General features: G+C 35.6%; 1 protein-coding gene across 1 annotated transcript in view; it reads right to left on the bottom strand.

Annotated features, from left to right (window-relative positions):
- Positions 1–26,491, bottom strand: part of LOC148956437 (uncharacterized) — a 570,204-nt gene that overhangs the window by 505,995 nt on the left and 37,718 nt on the right. Inside the window, 2 exon segments of the mRNA XM_089090886.1 lie at positions 5,990–6,139; positions 20,439–20,567. Coding sequence (XP_088947012.1) covers positions 5,990–6,139; positions 20,439–20,567 — 279 coding nt within the window.

The raw sequence follows: 26,491 nt of genomic DNA, 5'->3' as shown, positions 1-26,491 counted from the left end.
CTGGCAGCATTACTTCCTCTGCAACTGGGATGCTCGAAATGTAATGTTTTTATACTTTTAAATTAATTAGCTATCTCAGAATTTTTTATCAATAGCAACTTGGTCTTCTCTGGGGCAAAAACCGTAGTTTGGTAGAGAAGGCCACTTTCTAATGGTACAATCTTTTTGGTCACTAAAAAGGGCATTAGAACTTTTAATTTTCTTTCGTGTGTGCCCTCTCCCGATCTTCTAAGACCACTTGTTCGATACAATCCTCCCTGGGAAAAGTACAAACAAATAAACACGCATCTGTAATCTTTCTTTTGGGGAAAAATGCGAGGTTCTCTAACATGCTGAATCTAATGATGTGATTTTCATTAAGAGCAGTTGCCTTTTGTACAGGAGGGGTCCAATTATTTCGAAAATCAGGCAAATTTTATCGTAGCTTTTGATGGGTAACATTAAACTTAGTGTATTTTATCTATTAGAATCAGCATAAAAGAACCTCAATAATAGGATCATCTAACATGCTGAATATAATGGTGCGATTTTCATTAAGAGCAGTTCCCTTTTGTTGAGGAGGGGTCCAATTATTTCGAAAATCAGGCAAACTTTATCGTAGCTTTTGATGGGTAACATTAAACTTAATGCATTTTATTTATTTAGAATCAGCATAAAAGTGCAACTGTTTTGATGTATCTATTGTTATTAAAATTCTGTTTTTGGAGTTTCGCTTACTATTTGGCTGAGTCGCTCCTTTCTTACATTTCTTTACCACGAAGTATTTGATGATATCTGGTCGCTTGAGTTTTAAAGTCACTCTTTAACTTCCATTGAAGATGTTTTTTCGTATGTTTTTTACGTTCATTCGCTTTCATTGACATAACTTTATTATCAATTGATAGTAGTATTAAATACTAATAAACATGATTAATAATAACAATGTATTTTACAAAATAGCAGAAACATGATACTAGTAAAATGTGCGCAACGTGCATTTAGTCTGTTTCGATTTACAACTTTCATACTGGAATCTTTGATAATTTATAATGATTATATATATATATATATATATATATATATATATATATATATATATATATATATATATATATATATATATATATATATATATATATATATATATATATATATATATATATATAGAGAGAGAGAGAGAGAGAGAGAGAGAGAGAGAGAGAGTTATTTAGATGAAATTATTAACATTGGTTGTTGTAGTCGTTCCTCCTCAGAGCTATGTTTCTTCTTGAACGGCTACTTGTCAAATGATTAAATTGTGTTGTTTTTTTTTTTTAATAAAGTTTAATCCAATTCAATTGAACCTAGTTGGAACTAAGAGTCGTAGGAATGTTTCATTTAGAGTCTCTATAATGCAATATCAGCAGGCTAAACCGCCAAACTAAGAAATCCTTAAAAAAAAATTGTTGGAAATCAAATATGACTTGTGAAATACGTACTTAATTAAATTTGACCTTCTTCATTTCAAAATTACTCCCTGATTTGTAATCAAAAAGCTAAAAAAAAACTTAAAACCTTAAAATTTTCGAGGGAAGATGGACCCAAGAACCCTACCTAGGATCCTTGAATTAAGCAGCTTAAAAATCTTTGCACGACTCTGATTCCAACGATGTTTGACATGTCCACCATTCCTGAAATGTGTACTTAGTGTGTCATGATTTTGGGCGTCTATATTGCACACCCTGTCCAAATTTGTAATCAGCAAACTCAGAAACCGTAAATGTCATGTGAAAGCAAATAATATTCGTGAAATATGTGCTAAACACAAAAGTATTTTTCATTCGTGGACTCATCGTGACAAAATCCAACATTATATTTCAAATATAGGCTACACTTAGCTCGTTCTCATTTGGGAAAGTCATTCTGCAATCAAACAGTTCGTGGTAACGAACTGTAGGTAAGGAGCGATACGGCTCAATAGTAACCCCAGCTCTAAAAAACAGAATTGTGATAACAATAGATACATCAAATTGTATCTAATTGGCTTTTTGTGCTGATTTCAAATATACAAAGCTAATTAAGTTTAATGTTACCCATCAAAAGCTACGATCTTGAGAAAGTTTGCCTGATTTTCGAAAGAAAGCGGGGGAGGAAAAAAAAAAAACAAAAAGCCAAAAGATCTTAATCAAAATCACATCCTCAAATTCAGAATATCAGAGAGCCATAATGTAGTGGTTTCACGCCGCTATGTAAGAAAATGTGGGATTTTGCATTTCTTTGCCACCAAACAAATGGTCCTAGAGGATCGGGAGAGGGCTCATTTGATCAGAAATATAAAGTTCTAGTGCCCTTTTCAATTGACCAAAAAGACTGGAGACCAACTAGCCACCTTCCCTCGCTTTTCTCCCCAAAGTCATATAATCGCAATTTCGAGGTAGCTTCATTAAAATTCAACGGCACTTCAGTTTGCGCAGCTTTTCTTAAAAAAAAATTATGGTAAAAAGTCAGACTTTAGCGTAAAGAGGGAAGATCGAGAAAGGGCAGCCCCCCTCATATGCGGAATAATGAAAAACGGTCAGAAATTAAATACAAAAAAGTTTAAATAAAAAATGGTGTATGGAGCACCATTAAAACTTAAAAAGAACAAAAATTATTCCGCATATGAGGGGGACTGCCCATTCTCGAGATTCGCTCTTTACGCTAAAGTCTGACTTTTTACGATAATTCTTTTTTAAAGAAAGGCTGCGCAAACAGAAATGCCATTGAATTTCAATGAAAAGTATTTTTAAAGAACTTCAAGACTTCGGTGTAAAGAGTGAGGGTCTTGGGAGGGGCAGTACTCCTCATATACGGAATAATTTCTGCACGTTTCAAGTTTTAATGTTGCTCCTTACTTTCAATTAAAAAATTTAACTCTAACTAAAAGCGGGAGGAGCCCATGCACTGTTTACCAAAGGTGTTGAATATTGAGTGAACGCCCTGTCGATTAGAAGATTTCTGTGACGGAGCGTATGGCACTGCTGACCAAAGGAGGTTTGAAAATAGATCTTGCACACAGTTTACCAAAGGAGGTAAGCACCGTTTATCTTATTTCACAAAAGGCTAACTTAAGAGAATTAAAGTACTGATGGAATATTTAAAATGCACCATTTCTGTAATATTGCTCTTAATTTGAACATATTCATGAGCATGTATTTGTTATGAAAATGAAAAAAAAATTGTCATGAACGACGATACTTTTCTTTAATAAAATTGTAAATAATCCAAATACTGATAAGTTTCCAGGAAAAAAGAAACGATTTCTGTGATTGAATATATTTGTGGTAAGCAATTTAGTTTTAGTTTTACATAAGGCTACTCATTTCCATCACTGTTCTTTTCTCTTAAACGCACTTTATTCGAATTTACGAGAATTGATAACTAAAACGTCAATTTGTAATTTTTGACAGGTCTTTCATGCTAAGGTCTATTAATGTTATTAATTAACACTTAACAATTTAGAGTTGTTCCTAAAATAATCCTCGTATGACCATCAGTTGAAAAAAAAATATAGCGTGTCTACAAGTTCAAATTTGGGGGTAAGGAGGATACTGGAAAGGACAAAAGCCCAAGACAGACATTGCTAATCCTTGCATGACTAATTTTAAATGTGCGATATATCAAAGATTTGTGAAATGGGCTACGTATTTCATGTTTGAAACGTCTACATCGCAATATTAGCCTTAGATTTGTAATCAGCAAGTCCGTAGGTCCCAATATAAACCAGTTTTGGTGGAAATCAAATATCATTTGTGAAATATACACGTCCTTTGTTTTGATTAGCCGTAATTCCATTTTATGTATTTTTAAAGATTGGCATTCAAAAATTAATGATCTTTCCCGAAATGATTCCGGAATGATGCTGGGTCAATAGAGGTGGATCATATCTAATTGTGTGAAAGTTGTGGGATACCAATTAATTACAATTTCTGAATAAAAAAAAAACATTATTTCTGAAATATGTATCAACTCCAACTTGATTTGAGATAGTCGTCTAATTATTTAAGGCAATCTCCTATATAATGCTTGAACAATCAAGTTTCACAAGACGCGCGAAATGTCTATATTTGCGGTATGGGGGAAGGAGCTTGGACCCCAGTGTCTTTTTTCGTAAAAACTATGATACTTTTGTTTTTAATAGGTATTTACATAATTCGGCATCCTGGTTTCACTGCTGGTTTCTACTCCTAGAATTTCCATTTAAAATTGATTTCAAATTTATAATTAGCAAGCAAAGAAATATTGTAATTGGAAACTTAAGCTGAAATCACACTATTTGTGCAATATGTGCTAAATTTGTCTTCACTTAGAACTTCGCTTTTGGACTTCGGATATTATGACAACAGTAGCCTCAGACTTGTAATCAGCAAGCTGAAATGTCTTTATAAACCGGCTCTGATGAAAAAAAAACACTTGTTGTTAAGCATATTTTTAACGTGTTTTGGTTTTGAAATGTTATAAGGCAAAGTTGGCCCCAGAATCACAAAATAAAAAGTAAGGAATTTCTCTAAATCCAAATTTGTTGGAAATCAAGCAACATTTGTGATGTGTATGGTAAAATATTTTCAATTTAAAACACTCCCAGTGTAATTCTAAATTGCTTTCTATAGGTAGCATCAGTCGTTAAAGATCATCCCACAAGCAATCCCTAAACGACACTAAATTGAAAGATGTCATTTTTCAAGGCCGTACCCACGATTTTTTTTTCGGAGGGTGTTTTACTCCAAATATTTTTTTTTTTTTGGGGGGGGGGTTACACAAAAAAAAACTCAAAAAACGCATACCTAATTTGTTTATATACATTTTTGTTACATTTTTAAGAGTCAGACAAACCTTTCGGGGGGGGGGTTCAAACCCCCCCCCCTGGATACGGCCTTGTCATTTTATATGTTTGAAGTGGAAAATACTGATGGAGATGGCACGGACCCAAGGGTTCCGCAACGATGTAAGTACAAATCGTGGCATGATTCATTATTTTATTACGGTGGAAAGCGTTCATCATTGGTAAAATATCTACTTAATCTATTTTCATTTTAAACCTCCCTATGAGATATTTGGCTTCGGATTTAAAATGCAATTTCAAAAACCGTTGGGTTCCTTTTAGGAGCCCTTGGGCTCCTCAATAATATATATTGAAGATTCATGTGCAATTCTAAGTTCAACGAAGGTAACATATCCACCTTTCTATTAAAATATTTCTATTATGCCTCGGTTTTACATAGGGTATTAGCATAGTCTGGGGCCTTTAACCGCGAGACTACACTCTTTCCATTACCACTGGGGGCAAAACCCTTTGACTTTATGACAGTTTTGATTAAAATAACTTTCTTCAAATCTTTGATCTGATGCCATATAAGGCTGCAGGGATGCCTCGCGGTGCATGTGGTGGTTTATTGAGTTAAATTTGCCTCCCCCCAATCAGTTTTGTTCCTAAAAAGTACAGGTCACTATACATTGGCGCATCTAAGAGGCAAGGGGGACGGCTGTGCCCGGGAGCAGCCTCTGAAGAGACACCAAACTTTTTTTTTCATATTATGATCTGTTTATATTGTGTCAGTGTGTCAGTGATATTGTGTCAGATGCACAAAAACAGACACTGTCCCCAGGAACTAAAAGCTTAGCTAAACCTCTGTCATTGTAATAAAATATACTCGTTCTCAAGTTTCCTTGAACATCTATTCTATATGATGAGGTCAGAAAAAAACTTTTTTCTATATAATTAGGTCAGAAATAAAGGACACATGATAGACGCATCTCTTTACTAAATATATATTCTTCAAGACCGCATCTGGGGGGGGGGTAGGGGGTTTGAACCCCACCCTTAATGTTTGTCTGCCTAGTAAAAACGTAAAAAAAATGGACATAAATAAATTTTGTATGCATTTTTTGAGGTTTTTGCGTACCCCCCCCCCCAAAAAAAAAAGAAAAATTGAGTAAAACCCCTCCCCCTCCGATATTCTTGCATAAGAAAAGAGCTTGAGATTTAGCATACCTGAGTTTCTAGGCGCTGCCATGCAGTTTCAATATTACGCCAAACATCAGAGGTAATAGCTACCGTATCGTGCCTTGTCTCAACAGTACTTCGAAGTCGATCGTAAATTAAGAGATGCTCATCAACTTCTGCTTTGTGTCGGAGGTACTCCTAAGAAATGAAAATAAAAGTACACACAATTTTCTTTACTCTTTATTAAAAATATATATTCCTGGCCAGATAGAAAGGCCTGAGGCTGAAGGTTAGTCTAGGATGATATAAGGAGAACGATTATTTTAGATCATTGAGCGTTTTTTGAGAGAAAGCCCAACCAGAATGTTCAAACAGGGTGGTTTTTAGAAAGAGTTTTTTTTTCAAATGTTTCAGCCTCCTGTGGCTCAGTGCTGCAACGAATTTTTACCACGAGAATAGAATTCTAAGCATCCGTATCAATTGGGACCAGACCCCATTCGGATAATCAAAGTTTGCTCATTTTTCTTTATTGTGCTCCTTTTTCACGATAACCCTGAGGAAGATATTCAAATTGACAGAAAAAAATTTAACAGTTTTTTTTTCAAATTGAACGCCACGAGTCGCATTAAAACATGATATGAAAATAAATTATCCTTAAAAGAGGGGGGGCAAAATACCGAAATTTTGGGACCAATTGAACCATCGGGATCAATTTTTTATTGTGTTACTTTTTCAGGATAACCCGAGGAAGATATTAAAATTGAATGAAAAAAAAACAAAACAAATATTTTTGTTTTCAATTGAACACAAACAGTCACATTAAAACGTGAAATGAGTATAAAATTTCCTCAAATGTTGGGGGGGCTGCGTTCTCCCTATGTCTCAAATGCCTTCCACTAAATTTATTTTACACTTTATTGCAAGCTTAACAGGTTAAAAAAAAAAGAGCAAACAAACTTCCCGGTTCATAGGCAGTGTTGTAACGCTGCCTAAGTAAAGAGCTATGTGCTTTCCATGTACTTTTCTATATTTTCCCTCGAAAAATTTGTATGGAAGGGGGACCGTAGAAACTTGGAAGGGGGCTAATTATATTGGATCTTGGAATTATATTACTAAGATTCGAAAGCAGTCGGAGGGCAACCAGCCCCACACTCCTGCTGTTTTTGTTACCTGATCCCTTGTAGCCCTCAAAGATATCTAAATCAAAATACTGAGATGATCATGTTATTCAGAATGGTTGAAATACTCAATAAATATGCCTCCGGGGATGACATAAACCCCATAGTCTCTAGGGCAAAGGCCGTAAATTAAGAAAATTATCGACAGGTTTTATAATGGAAAAAGGAGGCCATATTTTATCTTGGTTGTCAAGTGAATCCATACTTTTAGGGTTTGGCTTTCGGTCTAAAGGATCAAAATTTTGCTTTACAAGGGAAGAAGAATAGGGATCCAGAAACGAGACAAAGCTTTTTGTCCCTGCCCGGTTTCATATATCCATTTTGTTTAGAAGCGTCGAAAGGTCTAATAATTATGTCTCTGAGATCACCATCATCCCCAAATCTCCACTGGCAATGGAATAAAATACAAAATTGTCAATTGGTCACAGATGGGTTTTAGCAGAAAAGGCGGCCACGATTGCTCTTCATTGTCCGATCACATATAAGCTCTTGGGGATAGTTCCCTAGGTCATGACTTACAAAGTTTCCCAAGGGCCGAATTTGGAAATGACGTGTGCACCTGAGTCAATCAAAAGACGTTATGCACACCCGTGTTTTAAATTCGATCAAATAAAGTTTGTTCAAAATTTAAACTACAATCCAACATTTTAATTTTCAATCAGAAAAAATATAAATCCTTTAGAAGTGTTAATTAATTAATGTCAATTAAAACAAACAAAAATCATTTTTTTAAATGTTTTCTGAAATAGAAATTTGGTTCTAAAAAGTGGAGAGCCATATTAAAACTGGGGGCCACCATCCCCCCCCCATGAAAATTCCCCCGCGGGAATTCCCCACTCTCTCGAAAATTATCCCCCGGATAATTCCTTCCCATGGAAAATTGCCCCCCCCCACAAAATTGAGCAACCACAGAGAAAGTACAAAATAGGTACCAAGAAATGTCGATCCTAACAAAAGGACCAGGAATAAAAAAGTTGATGCATGGGCTAGTTGGTCTCCAATCACTTTTGACTTTTAAAAAAGGCACTAGAGCTCTCAATTTCCGATCGAATTAGCATCCTTCGATGTTTCTACGACCACGAAGGGGAGGTTGCGGATGAGGAAGGGGCAGTCCCCCTGATATACGGAATAAATCATGCTCCATTTGAGGTTTAATCCAACTCTTTATTTTCATAATAAAAGCATAAAACAGAAATATTCCCGGAAATCATTGATTATATATCAATTTCTACCTCCACCCTCCCCTTCTTTAGAACTAACCCTGTATTTATCTGAATGTGAGTTATGATGTTTTGCCATTAAAATGCACGCTTTGAGGCATCTACCCCTACCTAACTACAAAACAATCAGAGAACCCTACTGTAGAGATTTCAAGATCTCATCTACAAATATTTGGAATTGTGCATTTTTTGGCAAAAAACGATCATGGATGTAGCCATTTGGTTAATCATAATTGAAAGGTTCAATAAATATGTCTCTGGGGATGACATGACCCCCACAGCCCCTCGGGAAAGGGTTGTAAGTTATGCAATTTGTCAATTGTTTACAGATAGTATTCGTTATTAAGAAACATGCGGACATTTTTTGCGCGGGAGTTTTCGACGCAGGGGAGGGGGGGCTTTACTAGGAGAAAGGTAACAGTGGTAGAAAACTTTCTGGGAGGAATTTCCCTGAATTCAAATAGTTTCCTTTTTATTTGTCGTCCTTTCTCTTTGGATGCACAGTTTTACGAGAGTGCTATGGGAGAATTGTCCAAAAGAAATTTTCAGCGGGTATCAAATTGTCTGGCAGGATTTTCCCGTGAAAAATGAGGGTAATGTCCACAAGGGTGTTACAGGGTGGACACCAACCTTAGTTTCTCACGTTTATTTTTCATGCTTTATTTAACTGAAGTGATTTGCTTCACAATAGGGCGATGCATTCTTAAAGTAGGGTGGTAAATAATTCTGTGGAGGACGAGCGGGGTTGAGGTGCCTAAAGAAGTACGTTGTTTAATGTTCGGAAGAAAAAATGCTCCAAAAATGATAATAATCCCTGAAAAAAAAGAACTCCTTCAATTATTTATCAGGAGGGGGCCTAAAATATCAAAATCTAATTAAAGAAAAATTCCTCAGATGTCAAGGTGGTTTCCTGAGCCAGCCATTTTTATAGGGACATTCCCCATGGAAACTAGTAGGGGCGGAAACCCACTGGGAAACCAGAATACATCAACAATTTATTAAATGATGTACATAAATAGAAAAACGAGGAATATTAACATTGAAATCTGAATGAAAATAAAGCTCCTTGTAGCAATCGCCAACCCTCTTCACCCCTGAGTATTTTCCAGCTTTTGCTTACGATGCCCCCTCCAACTTTGTGCCGGTAAGGATCTGGGTGTAAGATTTCATCCCCCTCCCCCAAATCTTTGTCTATAAATATCTAAAGGTTCACCAACGGATAGAAAATTTGGGTATGAAAGCAGTTTTCGAGATTAGAAGTACACTCCCCCAACCTACACAAAAATCCACCGGCCCTCCTCCATAATGATTGATGCAAAACTATACAACACCGTACGCAATTTATCAAGCATCAAATGAATAAATTGTTGTTTCATGCCACAAAATGGCAGAAAATACCACTCTACTATGGCAAAATCTTTTGTTGTTACTTAAACAGGTGAGTATGACCTTCAATTTCCTTTCTAATAAACATCCAGAATTATCCTGGGGAATATGGGGGAGACATTTAGCCGGGGGAGGGGGAGATTTTCCGCCGATGAATTTTCTGGTCGGAAATTTTCAGCGGGAGGGAATTTTCCACGGGAAATTTTTCGGGGAGAATTTTCCGGGGGGAGACCCCCTAGCCCCATTAAAACCTAACATGATAAAGTCGCATAACAGACTAAAATTTTAAACTAACACAAATTACTACCAATGAATAACTAAGACCTAAAACGAGCAGAAATTAAAATGAATAATCACATCAGATATAAAATACTGAAAATTATGAGTAAATAAATCCTAAGACAAGCAAAAATTGAAATGAATAATGAAGTCAAAATTAAAACCAAGTCTAATTAACAAAAACAGAAGTTGGACAACCGCCACCTAAACCTTCTAAAATCCAGAGTGCTATTTGCGCGATTTTGAATTCAATGGAACAAAATTATTTTAAACTTTTAAACAACTCCTCTGTCCAACTCCTCTTTTCTCTTTTGTGGTCATAACACCAAAAATGACAAATTGCTCAGACTTCCAGGAAGTAATATCATGGTGGAAATTACCAGCTGCTACTGGAGATCCTTAAACCAACGTCTCATAGATATGTGGTGGAAATAGGCAATTTTATTTTAAAGGGTTTACAGGCTCGAAAATAGAGAGGTTTCATTTATTTGTAACTGCTTATTTCTTATGCTTTTTTGTATCACTTTTGTAATCTTGATTATTATGGCGATATCTTTTCTTTTTTTGCTTTTTTGACAAATAAATGCTCAAAATACTAATCATTTCCAATAAAACGTAAATGAAACTCAAGCGGTTTAGAGGATTGAGAGGGGGAAGTATTGATCTTCTTTGTAAACCTCGATGAGCCTAGTAATATTATTTGTCGTTATTTTTCGTTGATGTTATGAAAAATAAAACATTCTCCTCGAAATACAAATCGTTTTCAGTAAAACGTAAAAGACAATCTGACCATTACAAGGGTTAGCCTTAGTACTGTTTGTAGTGATTTCTGCTCTTTTTGTTTACTTCAAAGTTCATTTTAATTTCTGTTTGTTTTAGGATTAATTTATCCATCCATGGCCAGTATCTGTATTCCTTCTGTTTGATCTGATTATTTAGCAAAATTCCAGCTCATTTTCAGCTTGAATTATTTTGTCAAACTATTTCTGATCGTGTTTATCTGTTTCATAGTTTGTTTTTAGATATTACCATAGCTCTTAATATTTTACTTGCTAAATATCTTATTTACTCTTAAATATATTGCTTAAAATATTCTTTGAAAACTTTTTTTTAGTATAAATACTCCACATTACTGCATGCTGTACAAAATTGGTACCGCATCTACAGCTTTAAAAGCGCTGATTTGGGGAACGACAGCTCCCCTAATATATAGGATATTTTCTACTCATTTTAACTTTTGAAGCCGCTCTTTAATTTCAACTGAAAAATCAATTGCTTTTTTTATTTATTCTCGTTGAAGATTAGATGAGAACGTGCGAATATTTTTGAACAACTAAAGTAATCTTAAAACTAAATTTATTACTTAAATTTGCAAAAGGTTTTGAATGTTCAAGGCAGTGGACCCTTAGGTGTATCCTGGACTAAAAAGTCTTCAAAAATAAAACTACTACCGTATTTTGGCAGTATAATTAAGTTTTACTATTCTAGAACCTTAAGTTAATTATTCAGTTTTAGATATATTTATACCTGAGTTCATATAAATTATCATATTCGTGCAAGTATAAAATGATAATGCTTCTTTTATTCAAAATGTATTAAACGAGATCCTATGTGAGGCGGGCGGATGGACATGGAAAATTTCCAATCTTCTCCCAAAAATCGATATTAATTTAACGATAATTCAAAGTCTTTCGTTTAAATTTACGTGCTCAGCAGCGCTTCCCTAAATGGTTCCTTGCAGGCATATAATCAAGCGTCTTTTACCCAGTCCCAATACCCAATTCTACCGAGATCTCAGCTTTTTTGCGACTTTGTTTAGTTTTCATATGGTGTTTTTACAAATTCATCTGCTTTCCTCTCCTAAAAGATTAGTCTCCCTCCCGCCAAATAAAATTCTATGATCACACCAAACCAAACCAATTCCAAATGCTTTTTATTTCCCCTGAAATAAGGAAAGTGTCAATAAATCCCAATACTAGCTCATGAATATGTAATAAATCTGAGAAAATTTCTTTTAATACGAAAAAAAAAAAGAAAAAAAAAACAACAATAATAAATCGCCGCTACGTGACTATAGTTTCGTGATTACTGCTATTGCCAAGTGCTAAAAGGTTCGAGGCTTTGGCAGAATATCAACCATGCATTTCGCAAAATATATTTGCATGCGTGGGTTTATTCTGACAGCTCAAAAGGAAAATTCCCGTCTAATTATGAGTCTAATATAGCATTAAATGCGATATTATTAAATATTGTTCGAACCTCGATGACTCTAGTATCAAGGGGGTGGGAGTGAGAGTGTTTTGGAGAAAAAAATAATTTCAGTGACCATTCGTATAAAAAAGGAAACTCGATCGCCTGGAATCCATTTAGAATCTTCATCTCTGTACTAATTGAAAAATATTTTTTATGGATTGATTCATCAACTGAAGTATCTTGACTTCCACACAAGGGGCACAGTTTACCTACCCCGCTACCCCGCAGGCTCTTAGGGATCAAACAATTCGTGCTAACGAAAACTATAATTAAAGAGTAATCGAACTGCAATTAAAAGAGTAACCGGCTAAATAGTTACCGAAACTCTTAAAAATGCAATTTTTATGGAATTATAATAATAGATACGTCAAATGAATGTGTATGGTTGCCAATAGTACACCTCAGTAATATCTCTAGAACGACTGGGGTATGAAGTTGAAACTTTCGAGGCCACTACTATTACTACTTCTGCTCCTACAATTTAAATGAACCAAAGGTTGTCAAAGTGCATAGAAAGAATTCTTTGGGAATGACATTAAGTTTTATTTTTAGGTCAACTTGAAGAGGTATAAAATTATATTAAACAATACTATTTAAGTCCAGATTAAAAACTGTTGAAAATGTTTCTCCAACATGCAAATAGCAAGCCAAATTATGGATTCTTATAAAAAAAGAACAAAATATTTGTTTTCCGTGAAAAAGACTATGTCAATAAAAAACGAACGTAAGTTAGCTTTAAAAAACTTTTCCACAAAACAAATTTTTCAAAGAGAAGTAAAGACCTCCATTAAGCAAAAAATGATCAGAAATAAATTCAAGTAATCTCCCAAGCGTAAAACTACGACAAATCACCATCAATGCATCAATAACTGAATGAAACCCGAAACTAACAGAAATTACAATAAATAGCCGAGTCAAACTCAAAACGAGCAAAAATTAACATGAGTAGGACTGACAACCCCCGTGTCTTCCCAAGACCAAAACATAATTTGTACTTTTTAAATGTTTGAAACAAAATACATCTTAAATGTTTTCACTTTTTTCTTTCAGAGGCAACGCTGTAGCGTTGCCTATAGTAAAGGCCATATGGCTCCAATGTTTTATTATTTATTTATTTTTTTTCCCAGAGGCACTTCATATGGAAGGGGTCGTCGTAGAAGCTTCAAAGGGGGCTCATTCGATTGGAAATCGAGAGTTCTAGTGCCCTTTTTAATAGTCGAAAAAATTGGAGGGCAACTAGCCCCCCCCCCTCACCCATCATTCCCCCAAACACATCCAATCAAAATTTTGAGATAGCCATTTTGTTCAGCGTAGTTGATTTCCAGATAGAACATATATTTTTGGGGAGGATACTCCCCCACAACCCTCAGGGCAAGGGTTTTAAGTTATGCCCTAGGGGCATTACTTAAACTTTTTATAGAAGGCGTTGCCGTAGAAACTTCAAAACAGGCTCACTCGATTGGAAATTAAAGGGCTAGTGCCCTTTTTAATAGTCGAAAAAATTGGAGGGCAACTAGCCCCCCCCACGCCCCGCAGTCCCCCAAACAAATCCAAGCAAAATTTTGAGATAGGCATTTTGTTCAGCGTAGTTGATTTCCAGATAGAAAATATATTTTTGAGGAGTATACTCCCCCACAACCCTCAGGGCAAGGGTTTTAAGTTATGCCCAAGGGGCATTAAGGTTTTTATAAAAGGCGTTGTCGTAGAAACTTCAAAACAGGCTCATTCGATTGGAAATTAAACAGCTAGTGCCCTTTTCAATAGTCAACAGTGATTAGAGTGTAGCTAGCCCCCCCCCACGCCCATCATTTCCCGAAATAAATCCAATCAAAATTTTGAGATAGCCATTTTGTTCAGCATAGTTGATTTCCTGATAGAAAATATGTTTTTGAGGAGGATACTCCCCCACAACGCTCAGGGCAAGGGTTATAAGTTATGCCCTGGGGGCATATAAGGTTTTTATAGAAGCCGTTGACGTAGAAACTTCAAAACAGGCTCATTAGATTGGAAATTAAAGGGCTAGTGCCCTTTTTAATAGTTGAAAAAATTGGAGGGCAACTATCCCCCCCTCACACATCGATCGTTCCTTCAAACCCATCCAATGAAACTTCTGAGATAGCCATTTGGTTCAGATCAGTTGATTTCTAGACCGAAAATATGTTTTTGAGGAGGATACTTTCCCACAACCCACAGGGAAAGCGTTTTAAGTGATGAGCTGGGGGCATATAAGGTTTTTGTAGAAGGCGTTGTCGTAGAAACTTTAAAACAGGCTCATTCGATAGGGAATTAAAGGGCTAGTGCCCTTTTTAATAGTCGAAAGCGAATGGAGTGCAACTAGCCCCCCCCCCACGCCCATCATTTCCCAAACACATCCAATCAACATTTTGAGATAGCCATTTTGTTCAGCCTAGTTAATTTCCAGACAGAAAATATATGTTTGAGGAAGACACTCCCCCAGAACCTTCATGGACAGGGTTTTAAGTTATGCCCTGGGGGCATATGAGGTTTTTATAGAAGGTGTTGTCGTAGAAACTTCAAAACAGGCTCATTCGATTGGAAATTCAAAGGGCTAGTGCCCTTTTTAATAGTCGAAAGTGATTGGAGGGCATATAGCCCCCCCCCCACACCCATCCTTCCCCCAAACACATCCAATCAGAATTTTGAGATAGCCATTTTTGTTCAGCGTAGTTGATTTCCAGATTGAAAATATATTTTTGAGGAGTACAATCCCCAACAACCCTCAGGGCAAGGGTTTTAAGTTATGCCCTGGGGGCATATAAGGTTTTTATAGAAGGCGTTATCGTAGAAAGTTCAAAACAGATTCATTCGATTGGAAATTAAAGGGCTAGTGCCCTTTTTAATAGTCGAAAGTGATTGGAGGGCAACTAGCCCCCCCGCCACGCCCATCATTTCCCCAAACACATCCAATCAAACTTTTTAGATAGCCATTTTGTTCAGTGTAATTGATTTCCTGATAGAAAATATGTTTCTTAGGAGGACAGTCCCGCGCAACCCTCAGGACAAGTGTTTTACGATATGCCTTGGGGGGATATAAGGCTTTTATAGAAGGCGTTGTGGTAGAAACTTCAAAAAAGGCTCATTCGATTTGAAATTCAAAGGGCTAGTGCCCTTTTTAATAGTCGAAAGTGATTGGAGGGCAACTATTCCCCCTCCCCACTTCCATCATTCCCCCAAACACATCCAATCAAAATTTTGAGATAGCAATATTGTTCAGCTTAGTTGATTTCCAGATAGAAAATATTTTTTGAGGAGGATAATCCCCCACAACCCTCAGGGCAAGGCTTTTAAGTTATGCCCTGGGGGCATATATGGTTTTTATAGAAGGCGGTGTCGTAGAACTTCAAAAAAAGGCTCATTCAATTGGAAATTCCGAGGGCTAGTGCCCTTTGTAATAGTCGAAAGTGATTTGAGGGCAACTAACCCCCCTCTCAGGCCCACCTTTTCCCCAAACACATCCAATCAAAATTCTGAGATAGCCATTTTATTAAACGTAGTTTTAAGTTCTGGAAATTACGTCTTTGAGGATGACAACTCCCCCAAAGCCCTCAGGGCAAGGGTTGTAATTTAAGGGTTCTCCGAATTCTTCATATTATTTCTTATAGAAGGGATGCTCGTATAAACTATAGAGAGGGCTCATTCGATCAAAAAGTTCTTGTTTACTTTTTAAGAGTCAAAAGAGATTGAAGGGCATCTAGCCCCTCTCCCTCCTCCACGCCCTAAATGCATCAGATAAAAATTTTGAGATAGACATTTTGTTGAAATAGTTCAAAGTTCTGATAACAAAAAAACTCCAAGGTCGACACAGCCGACCAGTGCCCAGGGGTAGGCATTGTAAGTAATGCCCTGGGGCAAAACTTGTTATGGGGGGTTTATAACTTTGGAAAGGGGTTTTGTATGGAAAGGACACATAAGAAATCTATTATAATTATCCAATTATAAGGTTATAATACATACTCTGTGATAGATGCAAAATTGCTTTGGCACACAAATTCCTATTAAGGTCAATTCCAAACAGTCGTGATCCCTTTGTGTCAGCAAGTGAAATGAACAATAAACCCCCTTATTGGAGCTATTTCTTCAATCCATTCATTGTTGTCAATCGCTGTCCACAAGTTATGCAAGCTGTCTATTGTTCATATATAAGGTTTTTATCAAAGAGGTAATCGTATAGACTTTGAAAAAAGCCTCATTCGATTTAAATTCAAAGTTCTAGATCCGTTTTTCAAAGTCAAGAATAATCGGGCAGTAAGCACCCCCCCCCAAGCCAAGGAGACTTGCAACTTTTTAAAATAAAAATCGAAAAACACTTAATTAAAAAAAAAACTTTGAGAGAAATGAGTTTTTTCAAAGAAAAGTAAAGGACACTGTAAACTTCAGACCGGCAGATACAAATGCCTTTTTAAATTCAAACCAAAAACGACCAGAAATTACTATTAAAAAATAAATGAAACTCATAACGAACAGAAATTAATTAAACAATCATAGCAAAAAACATACAACAAGTGATAATATAAATGAATAGATATATATTAAAGCTATTATTGATTCAATTTAATAATAAAATAAAGCTTAAAACTAAAAAAAATTTTTTGATATTAATTTATAAATTAAAATTAAAACGAACAGAAATTAAATAAACAATCAATGCGAACAAACATACAATATATATTAATGTAAATGAATAAATAAACCTTATAACGAGTGAAATTTAAATTGAATATACAAATCAAGTTTGAATCGAATAAAATAACTACAAACAAGAGTTTGGGTATCGTCTCACTGTAGAAGCCTAAAACCTACTGCGTCATTGGCGCTTTACTGAAAACGCATTATATTACAAATGTTTTCTTTTGTACTTAATATTGAAAATAATTGTTAAAATTACAGTAAAATTTCCAACTGAAGATCTTTTAGCAATTTATATCATTATACATTAAATATTTAGTTAAAATCATTAGTTTTTTTCAAGATTTGTCAATACAAATATAGTTTCGCTACAAATAAAATTTCGATACTGGCCCCTTCTTTAACTGTAAAAACCTAAAGCCTTCTGCTTCATTGGTGCTTCACTGAAAACGAATTACTCGTATATTACAAATGTATTATTTTCTAGTTCTTACAGCACTGAAAATGAAAATAAAATTACAGTGAAAAAAAATCTTGAACTGATGGATCTTTCAACAATTAATATCATTATATATCTAATATTCAATTTGATTTTGTTTATACTTTCCAAGACTGTTCAAGACTAATATAGTTTTGCCATTTTTTTTTAACTCTGCCATTTTTTGTAACTATTCGTGTTGCTTTGTTGTGAAAACATTCTATGGCTTCTAGGCATTTCTAGTTGAGCGGAAAACTGCACCTCAAACTTTGTGGAACATGCATTTTCTTGCATGAAACACCAAAATATAATAAAATGTCAAGTTTCGGAGTGTTCCACCACTCGCAAGCAAGTGCCATTGGTATTTTTGAATCCGCATGGTGCATTTAGGGGTTGGATGGTAGGCTAGTTCTCGTAGCAGCCCCATTCCGTCGTGGTATGATTCACACTTTCAACACCTGGCGTCCGGACTATCATATAATCTACCAAGCATACAATTACCCGAAACGAACAAATATTAAAATATATATTAGAGTCAAACTCAAAACGAGCATAAATTAATATAAGTAGGGTTCAAAACTCCTATGCTTTCTAAAAGCCAGAATATAATTTGTACTTTACTGAAAAAAAATTCGAATGAGTTTACTGAAAAAAAAAATGTGCATTGTCAATTTAATATATATATATGCTGATATTTATTCCCTAAAATCTTAATTAATGAAAGAATTGTTTTCAGTAAAGCGCCAATGACAGATTAAGTTTTAGGCTACTAAAACCTACTTTATTCCTTTATTCCCTAAAATCTTAATTAGTTTTTGATTTCTTAAAGTTACAAAAGTGAAAATATTTCAAAGAATTGTTTTCAGTAAAGCGCCAATGACGCAGTAGGTTTTAGGCTTTTACAGTGAGACGATACCCAAACTCTTGTTTGTACTTATTTTTATTCAATTCAAACTTGATTTCCATATTCAATTTAAGTTTCACTCGTTTTAAGATTTATTTATTCATTTACATTAATATTTATTGTATGTTTCTTCCCATTGATTTTTTATTTAATTTCTATTTGTTCTAATTTTTATCTATACTTTAATAGCAATATATTTTTTTTCGTTTTAAGCTTGATTTTCATATTCAATATAAGAATTATTCGCTTTAAGATCTATTTATTCATTTATATTGTTACTTGTTTTTTTTTGGCTATGATTGTTTAATGAATTTCTGTTCGTTTTGGGTTTCATTTATTCTTTAATAGTAATTTCTGGTCGTTTTGAGTTTGAATTTTAACAGGTATTTGTATCTCCTGAGCTTAAGTTTAAAATGGCCTTTACTTTTCTTTGAAAAACTTATTTTTCGGAAAGTTTTTTTTAATTAATAATAAATAAAAAATGATCAAAACTTTAAGGAATAAATATCAGCATACGTATATTAAAATGATGATCCATGGTCATTTGTTCTTTTTTTTAACAAATTAGGTGTCAAAACAAATTAGGGCTTTTTTTTTAGCATCACAAATCATTATAACTATTTCACTTTGCAGCTTCTGTCTTCATTGAAGTCTTTCTGTCTCTGTCTGCGTGCCAGGTAAGTTTAATTCAATCAGAAAACAAAACATGTTGGCCATATTCAAGTGTCAAACATAGATATGACCGATCTTCGAAAAATGTTTTTCTCATTAAGCGGTGTTCACATGCGTGTCTAGCTAGAATCCCATGTCTAGACACGTGTCTAGCCAGAGTTCAATGCCTAGGCAACAACCGTTCACAAGGAAAATTCGGTGCTTAGCTAAACACGCTAGACAAGGTGCTTGGCTAGACTTTGAGTTCTAGACTCTAGAATATCTAGGATTTTCGATTACAGCCAATCAGGATGTGTCAAGTACCTCTATTTTCATCATCTATGTTTACATTTCTAAACTAATTTTTTTTCTCATTAATCGTTGTTTTTTTTTCATTTTAGGCAAATATGCAACATGAGACATAATAGTGAAGCACATTAGGACAATTGTTTGGCATATCTCACCCATTATCTTGTGACAGTAAAAATAGGGATTACAATTTTGAAAGTTTTGCCCGCATAAGCACTCTTGATTGGCTAGAAATGTCAAAGTGTCTAGACACGGAATTCTAGCTAGACACGCATGTGAAAACCGCTTTAAGGTCTACCTGGCACCGTCCAAATTCTCTAAAATTACAAACCTATAACAGAAGGAAAAATTAGGCCCACTATCAAGGTGCATCCCAGATTTTCGTTTGGGGGGGGGGATAAAAACTTTTAAAAAAGCATCAAAAAAATAGTTTTCATGCATTTTGTTGCGTTTTTAGGAGTCAGACAAAAATCTCGGGGGAGGGGATTCAAACTCCATGACCCCCCATGGATATAGCCTTGCCCACTATTGGTATAAGAAACCGATACAAACAAAACTATTTCGAATCTCCTTACTGCATAGGGGTCAAGAGCCGTTCCTAGGGCTGGACGCACCTGGTGAAAATTAATGGCAGCCCCCTCTCCCGACTCAAATATAAGCAAAAACAGCCGAGTCAAAGTGAAAAATCTGATCAAAGTGGGTAATCCACCAACCCCCGCAGCTGCGGCACCCGGGGAAGCTGACCTGCGGACCCCTTCGAACAGCTCTGGGTCCACCTGGCCAAAAAACTAATGAAAGCCCTTTTCTAGTAGATTGGACAAAATTGTCCGTTTTCGTGCGTCGCGAATTTTTTCGTCTTTTGGTCTGGAATGATCTCAAAGGCTCTTACTCAATTAACCGGATTGAACAAAATAATTGGATCGGATCAGAAGCTGATCAAAAAAAAAAAAAAAAAAAAAAATTGGCCAATTGATAACAGAAAACAATATAGTATTTGAATTGAATACACCCTGCAAGTGTTAACTGATCCCTTGGAGGGGTTTTCTGCAGAGGAATTTTCCTCGAATTGCCTTTTTTTAAGACTGCAGCAACACGCAACGGGTAAGCTAGTTCGGTTATAGAAATATATAGGAATTCTCAACTACCAAGAAAAATAACAAAACATATCATTATAAATAAAAGAGTGACTCACATTAAAGTCGAAAGGAAATCCTTTGCTGCCTTGTAACTTTTGAAGATATGTGTTTTTGACATTTAACCAGCTGGTCAATTTCTGATAATCCTTTTCAATAGCAGAAACCGAGTCCACATTGCTGTTCGTCTTAAAAAGATGATAATTTCAATAAAGTGGATAGAAACTATCTAGAAGTGTCAAAATACTGATTGGGTGAAATTAACACTAAGGAGTTTCCAAATTTCTGTTACTTGATGTACATCTCCAAGTGTCATTTTTTTCCGCGGCACGCTGTACGATTTGACATGCCAAATCTCTTAACGTCCCACATACCATACTTCCACCAAGCGCGGCATACCTGGTGGACACGATTTTGAAAACAGCCGATAGATTACCACAAAATATTCCAGAGACTTTTATTATTAGTAATCTTCATTGAATTACCTCGCCCTCCCTATATGTTATTGGCCTCCCGTCTGTTATTGCAGGGAAGAGGCGAAATACCCTCAAGATTAAAAGGTGCAAGACATGTATGTAAAAAAAGGAATATATCCTGAAATGAGGTCGAGACAGGTTTTTAATCATTTCAGTAAGTTCAGTTATATTTCTGGGTTTTAACCCCACTCCCCCACAAACAAGGATCAAAACTACATCAAAACAAAGGAACAGGAAGTTTTATTTTATTTATTTATAAAATGTCTTACTATTCTTTTAACACCTGACTCATCACACTTGCTAAAAGAGTTATTCAATTATAATTCGAATGCGATTATTTAAGTTGTGATTCCGAAAGAGAGCAATTTGATTCACACAGCATGATTATTTTTTGCAGCCAAAAAAATCTTTAGAAGTAAAAAAAAGAGATTGCCAATTTTCCAGCTTTTCAAGTTATAAGTTGGAAACAATGAAGTTGATGCATTTTATGGGTACCTGTGGGCCTTATTTTGCTATTATTATTTTTTCTTTTAAGCTTTCCAAATAAGAAACATTTCGAAAAGAATTAAAATCCATTTCAAACCCAAGACAAAAACAAATGATGAGATATTCCAGTTCAAACTTAAAACGAACCGAATTTGCTATTCAACATGAAGAATCAAACATGAAGACAACAGATACTGCTCTAGATGAATAAACGAATCCTAAAAGGAGCGGAAACTAAATGGGTAATCACATGCAATTTAAACGCACAGAAATTATCCTGAACAGGAGCACACCTAGCTGGTTCTATCAGAGGCAATGCTATAGCGTTGCCTATAGTAAAGAGCCATAAGGCTTCAATGTTTAATTATTTATTTATTTATTATTTTTTTCCCAAGAGGCACTTCATATAGAAGGGGTCGTAATAAACTTCGGAGGGGGTTCACTCGATTGGAAATCGGAAGTTATAGTGCCATTTGAAAAGTCAAAAGTGATCGGAAGGCAACAACCTCCACATCTTTTTTTTTCCACAAATGCTTCCCCAAATGATCGAAATTTTGAGATAGCCAGTTTGTTCAAAACAGTCCGGAAGGTCAAATGAGTAAGATTCTGGATTTAACCCCCCCCCCTCCCCCCACCTCCGGGGCTAGGATTGTATGTTATGCAAGTTGCTCATTGTTAACAAACAAGATTTTAATGGAAGGGGTGATCGTGTAAACTTCCGAAGGGGCTCATTCAATTGGATATCAGAAGTTCTAGTGCCCTTTTTAAGAACCAAAAGTGATCTTGGAGGACAACAACCCTCCACTCCCAATTTTTTCCAAATAGATCAGATCAGAATTTTGAGATAGCCATTTTGTTCGAATTGGTCTAAAGGCCAAATAACTATGCGTCCAGAGTTGACAAAACCAACCACAGCATCCGGGGCAAGGGCTGTAAGTTATGCAATTTGTTCATTGTTATCATTATAAGGTTTTTATAGAAGGGGTGGTCGTAAAAACTTTGGAGGGAGCTCATTCAATTGGAAATCAAAAGTTCTAGTTCCCTTCTAAGAGCCAAATAAAGTAGATAGGACTACATTTATGTACCCTATCCAATTTTTGGAGTACCAAAAAGCTGCTGCTAGTTTAAAAAATGGATTTTCTACACGATGTGATGGTATGTCAACCTCTCTGTTAAAAGATTTAGCTGCTGTAATTTCTCAGCCGCTTTTACATATTTTTAATTCTTGCATAAGAAATGCATTTTTTCCAGTTTGTCTTAAAGTAGCTAAGGTTGATTTTGTTGATCCGTTGATTTTGAATTGAAGCTATCAAGTATTCTTCAGGATGGATAGACTACATCAAGGCATGGCTGATTGTAGACAGAGAAAAGTCAAGACAGATAGTTGAATAAATTGAGAGGCATATTTTTAAATTGCCGGGGCACGGGTAAATGGTAGGAGTAAGCATGACTCTCTTATTGGAAAGAAGAACTCCCTTATTATTTAAAAAGGGTGACAAAGATGATCCAAACAATTATAGGTCTATTACAATTTTATCGCCTGTTTCTAAAGCTTTTGAGAAGATAGTAAAGGGTAGGTTTACTTAATTTCCGATAAAGAATTATTCTTTTTCTCCCAATCAGTTTGGTTTCTTGAGTGCTAGGTCAACATTTTATAACTATTTTTTGTAAAGCCGCAGTAGCGGCTTTACATCTTTTTTTTATCAGAGGCTATGGATGATAATTATCTGTCGGCAACTATTTTTTTTCTTGACGTAAAAAAAGCTTTTGATACAATAGCCCATGCAATTCTTCTTGATAAGTTGGAAAATATAGGAATTCGTGGAATAGCTCTTGATTTAGTAAAATCGCATTTATCTGAAAGAAGTTGGTGAGTCCAAGTTGGTGAGGAATCATCTCATATTTTTCCACAAGAAAATACAGGGGTACCTCAAGGGTCTGTATTGGGGCCGATGCTTTTTTTTAATTTATATAAATGATCTTCCAAATTGCATGCCTTCAGAAGAAGAATTACTGATATTGTTTGCAGATGATACAGCAATTAGTTTGAAGGCGGGCAATGGGGATGACATACGATTTTCCCTCGAAACTGTTGCCCTGAGTGTAAATTCTTGGTTTCTTGACAATCGACTAGTGTTGGGCGATATTAGATATCGATATACCGGACCAATTATCAATATCGAATATCGAACCCTAAATACCGATATCGAAAACGATATTATTTCGGCTTTTTGTGGTATCTACCGGTAAATGTCCAGCAGAAAAAATCCAACATAAAAAATTGTTTCACAAATGGCCGAGAGGAAGAACAATATTCAATCCACTAACTCATTTATGCTCATACACAGCATTTACACCTGTATCCATAAGTTGTCAGAGCCTTTTCTCAAACTACGATAGTGAGGGTGGACTCTCAAATGTTGCTGAGAACCTCCGAAAGTGTTGGCTAGATAAAATATCTTCTAAGTTTATTAGCCTTGCTCAGATCACATTTGTCGCAATTTCCACATACCTCAATCTGCTTTTCTAGAATTTGTATATTACCCCTGACGAGCATCTGCAAGTTGAGAGTAAGATAGCAAGAAACGTGGATTGGGCCTTACTGGAATCTGTATCAACAGATGCAGGTGTCGAATCAAGTCCCTGCGATTAAGCCATTACAGAATCAAGCCATTTTAGGGGGATCTCATGACGGAGTTTCAGCAGTCAATGCAAGGCAAGCTTGGCCAGCTTCTGCAACGGCTTTCCAGATTTTCAGTAGGGAGTCTTTAGTTCCAAGAAATCGGATCCATTCAAGTCGTGGATGTCTTATGATACGGGTCTCAGAAATACGTATACGAACCTGTCATAAAATTAATGTCCATGCCCGCCACCAATGTCTTAAAGTGGATTCGAAGCCTGATCAATTAATCAAATAGTTCCTGGTAACCTTGTGAGTAAGCAGTAACTCAGCCCAGTAAGAACCTAAGCTTTAAAAAACTGAATTTTTATAACAATAGATAAATGAAATGAATTGGCTTTTTATGCCGACTCCAGATATATAAAATTAATCAAGTTTCATGTAGGCTGCCCATCTAAAGCTACGAGCCTGAGAAAATTTGTATAGAATTTTTTTAGACCGGATGGGACCGCCACTAAAAAGTCAAAGCATCGTAATAAAAATCACACCATCACATTCGGCATATCAGAAAATCATACTGTAAGGGTTTCTAGCTTGCGTCGGCAAAAATGTGAAATTTTGTTATTTTTGCGAGATGAAAGATCACGGATAGGTATTTCATAGTTCTTTTTTTGCAAGGGTGATCTAATCAGACCAATGGTCATATAAGATAGGAAAGGGCTTGCTCGAACGGAAATAACAGTTCTAGATCCCCACTTTGTGACCAAAACGATCGAAGGGCAACTAGATTCCCGCTCGCTCCCATGTTCCTTTTTCCCAAAGTCATCCGATCAAAAATTTGAGATAGCCATTTTGATCAGCATAGTTGAAAGGTCAAGTAATCATGCGAGATTTTTGAAATACAAAAAGAAACTATGGCGTGAAGAGCGACGTATTGAGGAGGGGTTTTCCTCTTATATACGAAAAAATTTAAGCTCTTTTAAGTTTTAATGTTGCTTCTTACTTTCAGTTAATTTTTTTTTTTTATTTGATCACCGAAAGGCTGAGACAATTCTCAGGGAGAAATATTGACATGTTGCTGATTTGAATAGCCAAAAATACCCAGTAGCTTATTTTTCTTTATCCTTAGCCCAAGTAAATCCAAAACAGGGTTTTTGTAATGTTCATTCATGTAATGGTCTTTCATTATAATTTTCACTCATTGTAAAGACTTTGTAAAAAGTATTTTTATTTCATTCAAAATTTGGAAGAAAAAGGTGCAGAATACTCTTTAATTGCAAATTTCGGTATTGAATTTACCAAACCCTAAAGTTAATCTGAGCTAACAACTTATCATAAATATCAAAATTAAAGTTTTACGACTTTTAGAGGGTATTTCCCACTTTTTTCGAAAATGTGGCAAATTTTCTCAGGCGCCTAACTTTTGACGAGTATAACTAAACTTGGTGCAACTTATATATTTGAAATCAGCACACAAATCTAATTCTTTTTGCTGTATCTTTTGATATCAAAATTCCGTTTTTTATAGTTTCGGTTACTATTGAGTTGGGTCGCTCCTTACTCTATTTTGATAGTACTAAAGAACTTTCAACAGAGAACTTTCAAAACTTTAGATATCTCTTTTGAAAGTTCTAAAGAACTTTAGCGTAAAGAGTGGGGATTTTCCTTCATGGACAATCCCCTTCTTCCATACAAAATCCCTCCATGGAAAGATGATCCCACGTAAAATCCTCCCCCAACCCCTCCCCCAACAGAAAAAGTCCGCCCTGAAAACAACTGTATACTTCCCAATAACGAAAACTATATGTAAACAATGGGCAAAGTTCATAACTTGCAGCCCTTACCCAGGAGACTGTGGGAGATTAAGTCATCCTCAATGACATAGTTATTAGATATTTCGACTATGCTGAACAAAATGGCTTTCTAAAAATTTGGATCGTGTAACTTTGGGAAAAATTGATCATTGAATGGTGCCTAGTTGCCCCCTTCAGTTTTTTTTTGGTCGCTTAAACAGGGCACTAGAACTTTTAATTGTCATTCAAATGAGTCCCTGCAGTAGGGTGTCCGCTACTATCTTAAGCTTCTGCTGAAACTAGCTTCAAATATTGAACCTAAAAGATTCATATTACCATGGTTACGAAGTGTTTATAGAATTGGTGGTCTTTAAAAAGACCGTTGGGTAGTCATGGGTGTGATGACTATTGTAAAAATTCATCATTGTTTGTCGTCCACTCGGTGTGATTCCAATCTATATCACGGATTTGTTTGTTCTTCTTCTTCCTAGGAAATCTCACACACATATTTCGAGAAGGAATATCTATTGGTACCCATTTGCTAAAAAATCGAACCTCGTCCTCTGGGTTGTGTATCTTACTCGGAAATATCTCACAATTAAAATCTTCCAAGTTGAATAATGGTATATCTGATTTGCATTTGTCGATTAAAAGTTTATCAGTGGGCACATTCCCTTTTGTGTACAGTGCTGTTACGCCAAAAAAACAGCATATCTCTCTAACTTCCTCCTGTACGT

Source organism: Artemia sp. Qi Xiang Cuo, chromosome 1 (assembly GCF_049724085.1).
Source record: "Artemia sp. Qi Xiang Cuo chromosome 1, ASM4972408v1, whole genome shotgun sequence".
Classification (NCBI taxonomy): domain Eukaryota; kingdom Metazoa; phylum Arthropoda; class Branchiopoda; order Anostraca; family Artemiidae; genus Artemia; species Artemia sp. Qi Xiang Cuo.
Note: the sequence above shows the minus strand (reverse complement) of the source record. Positions and strands in the feature narration are given on the sequence as shown.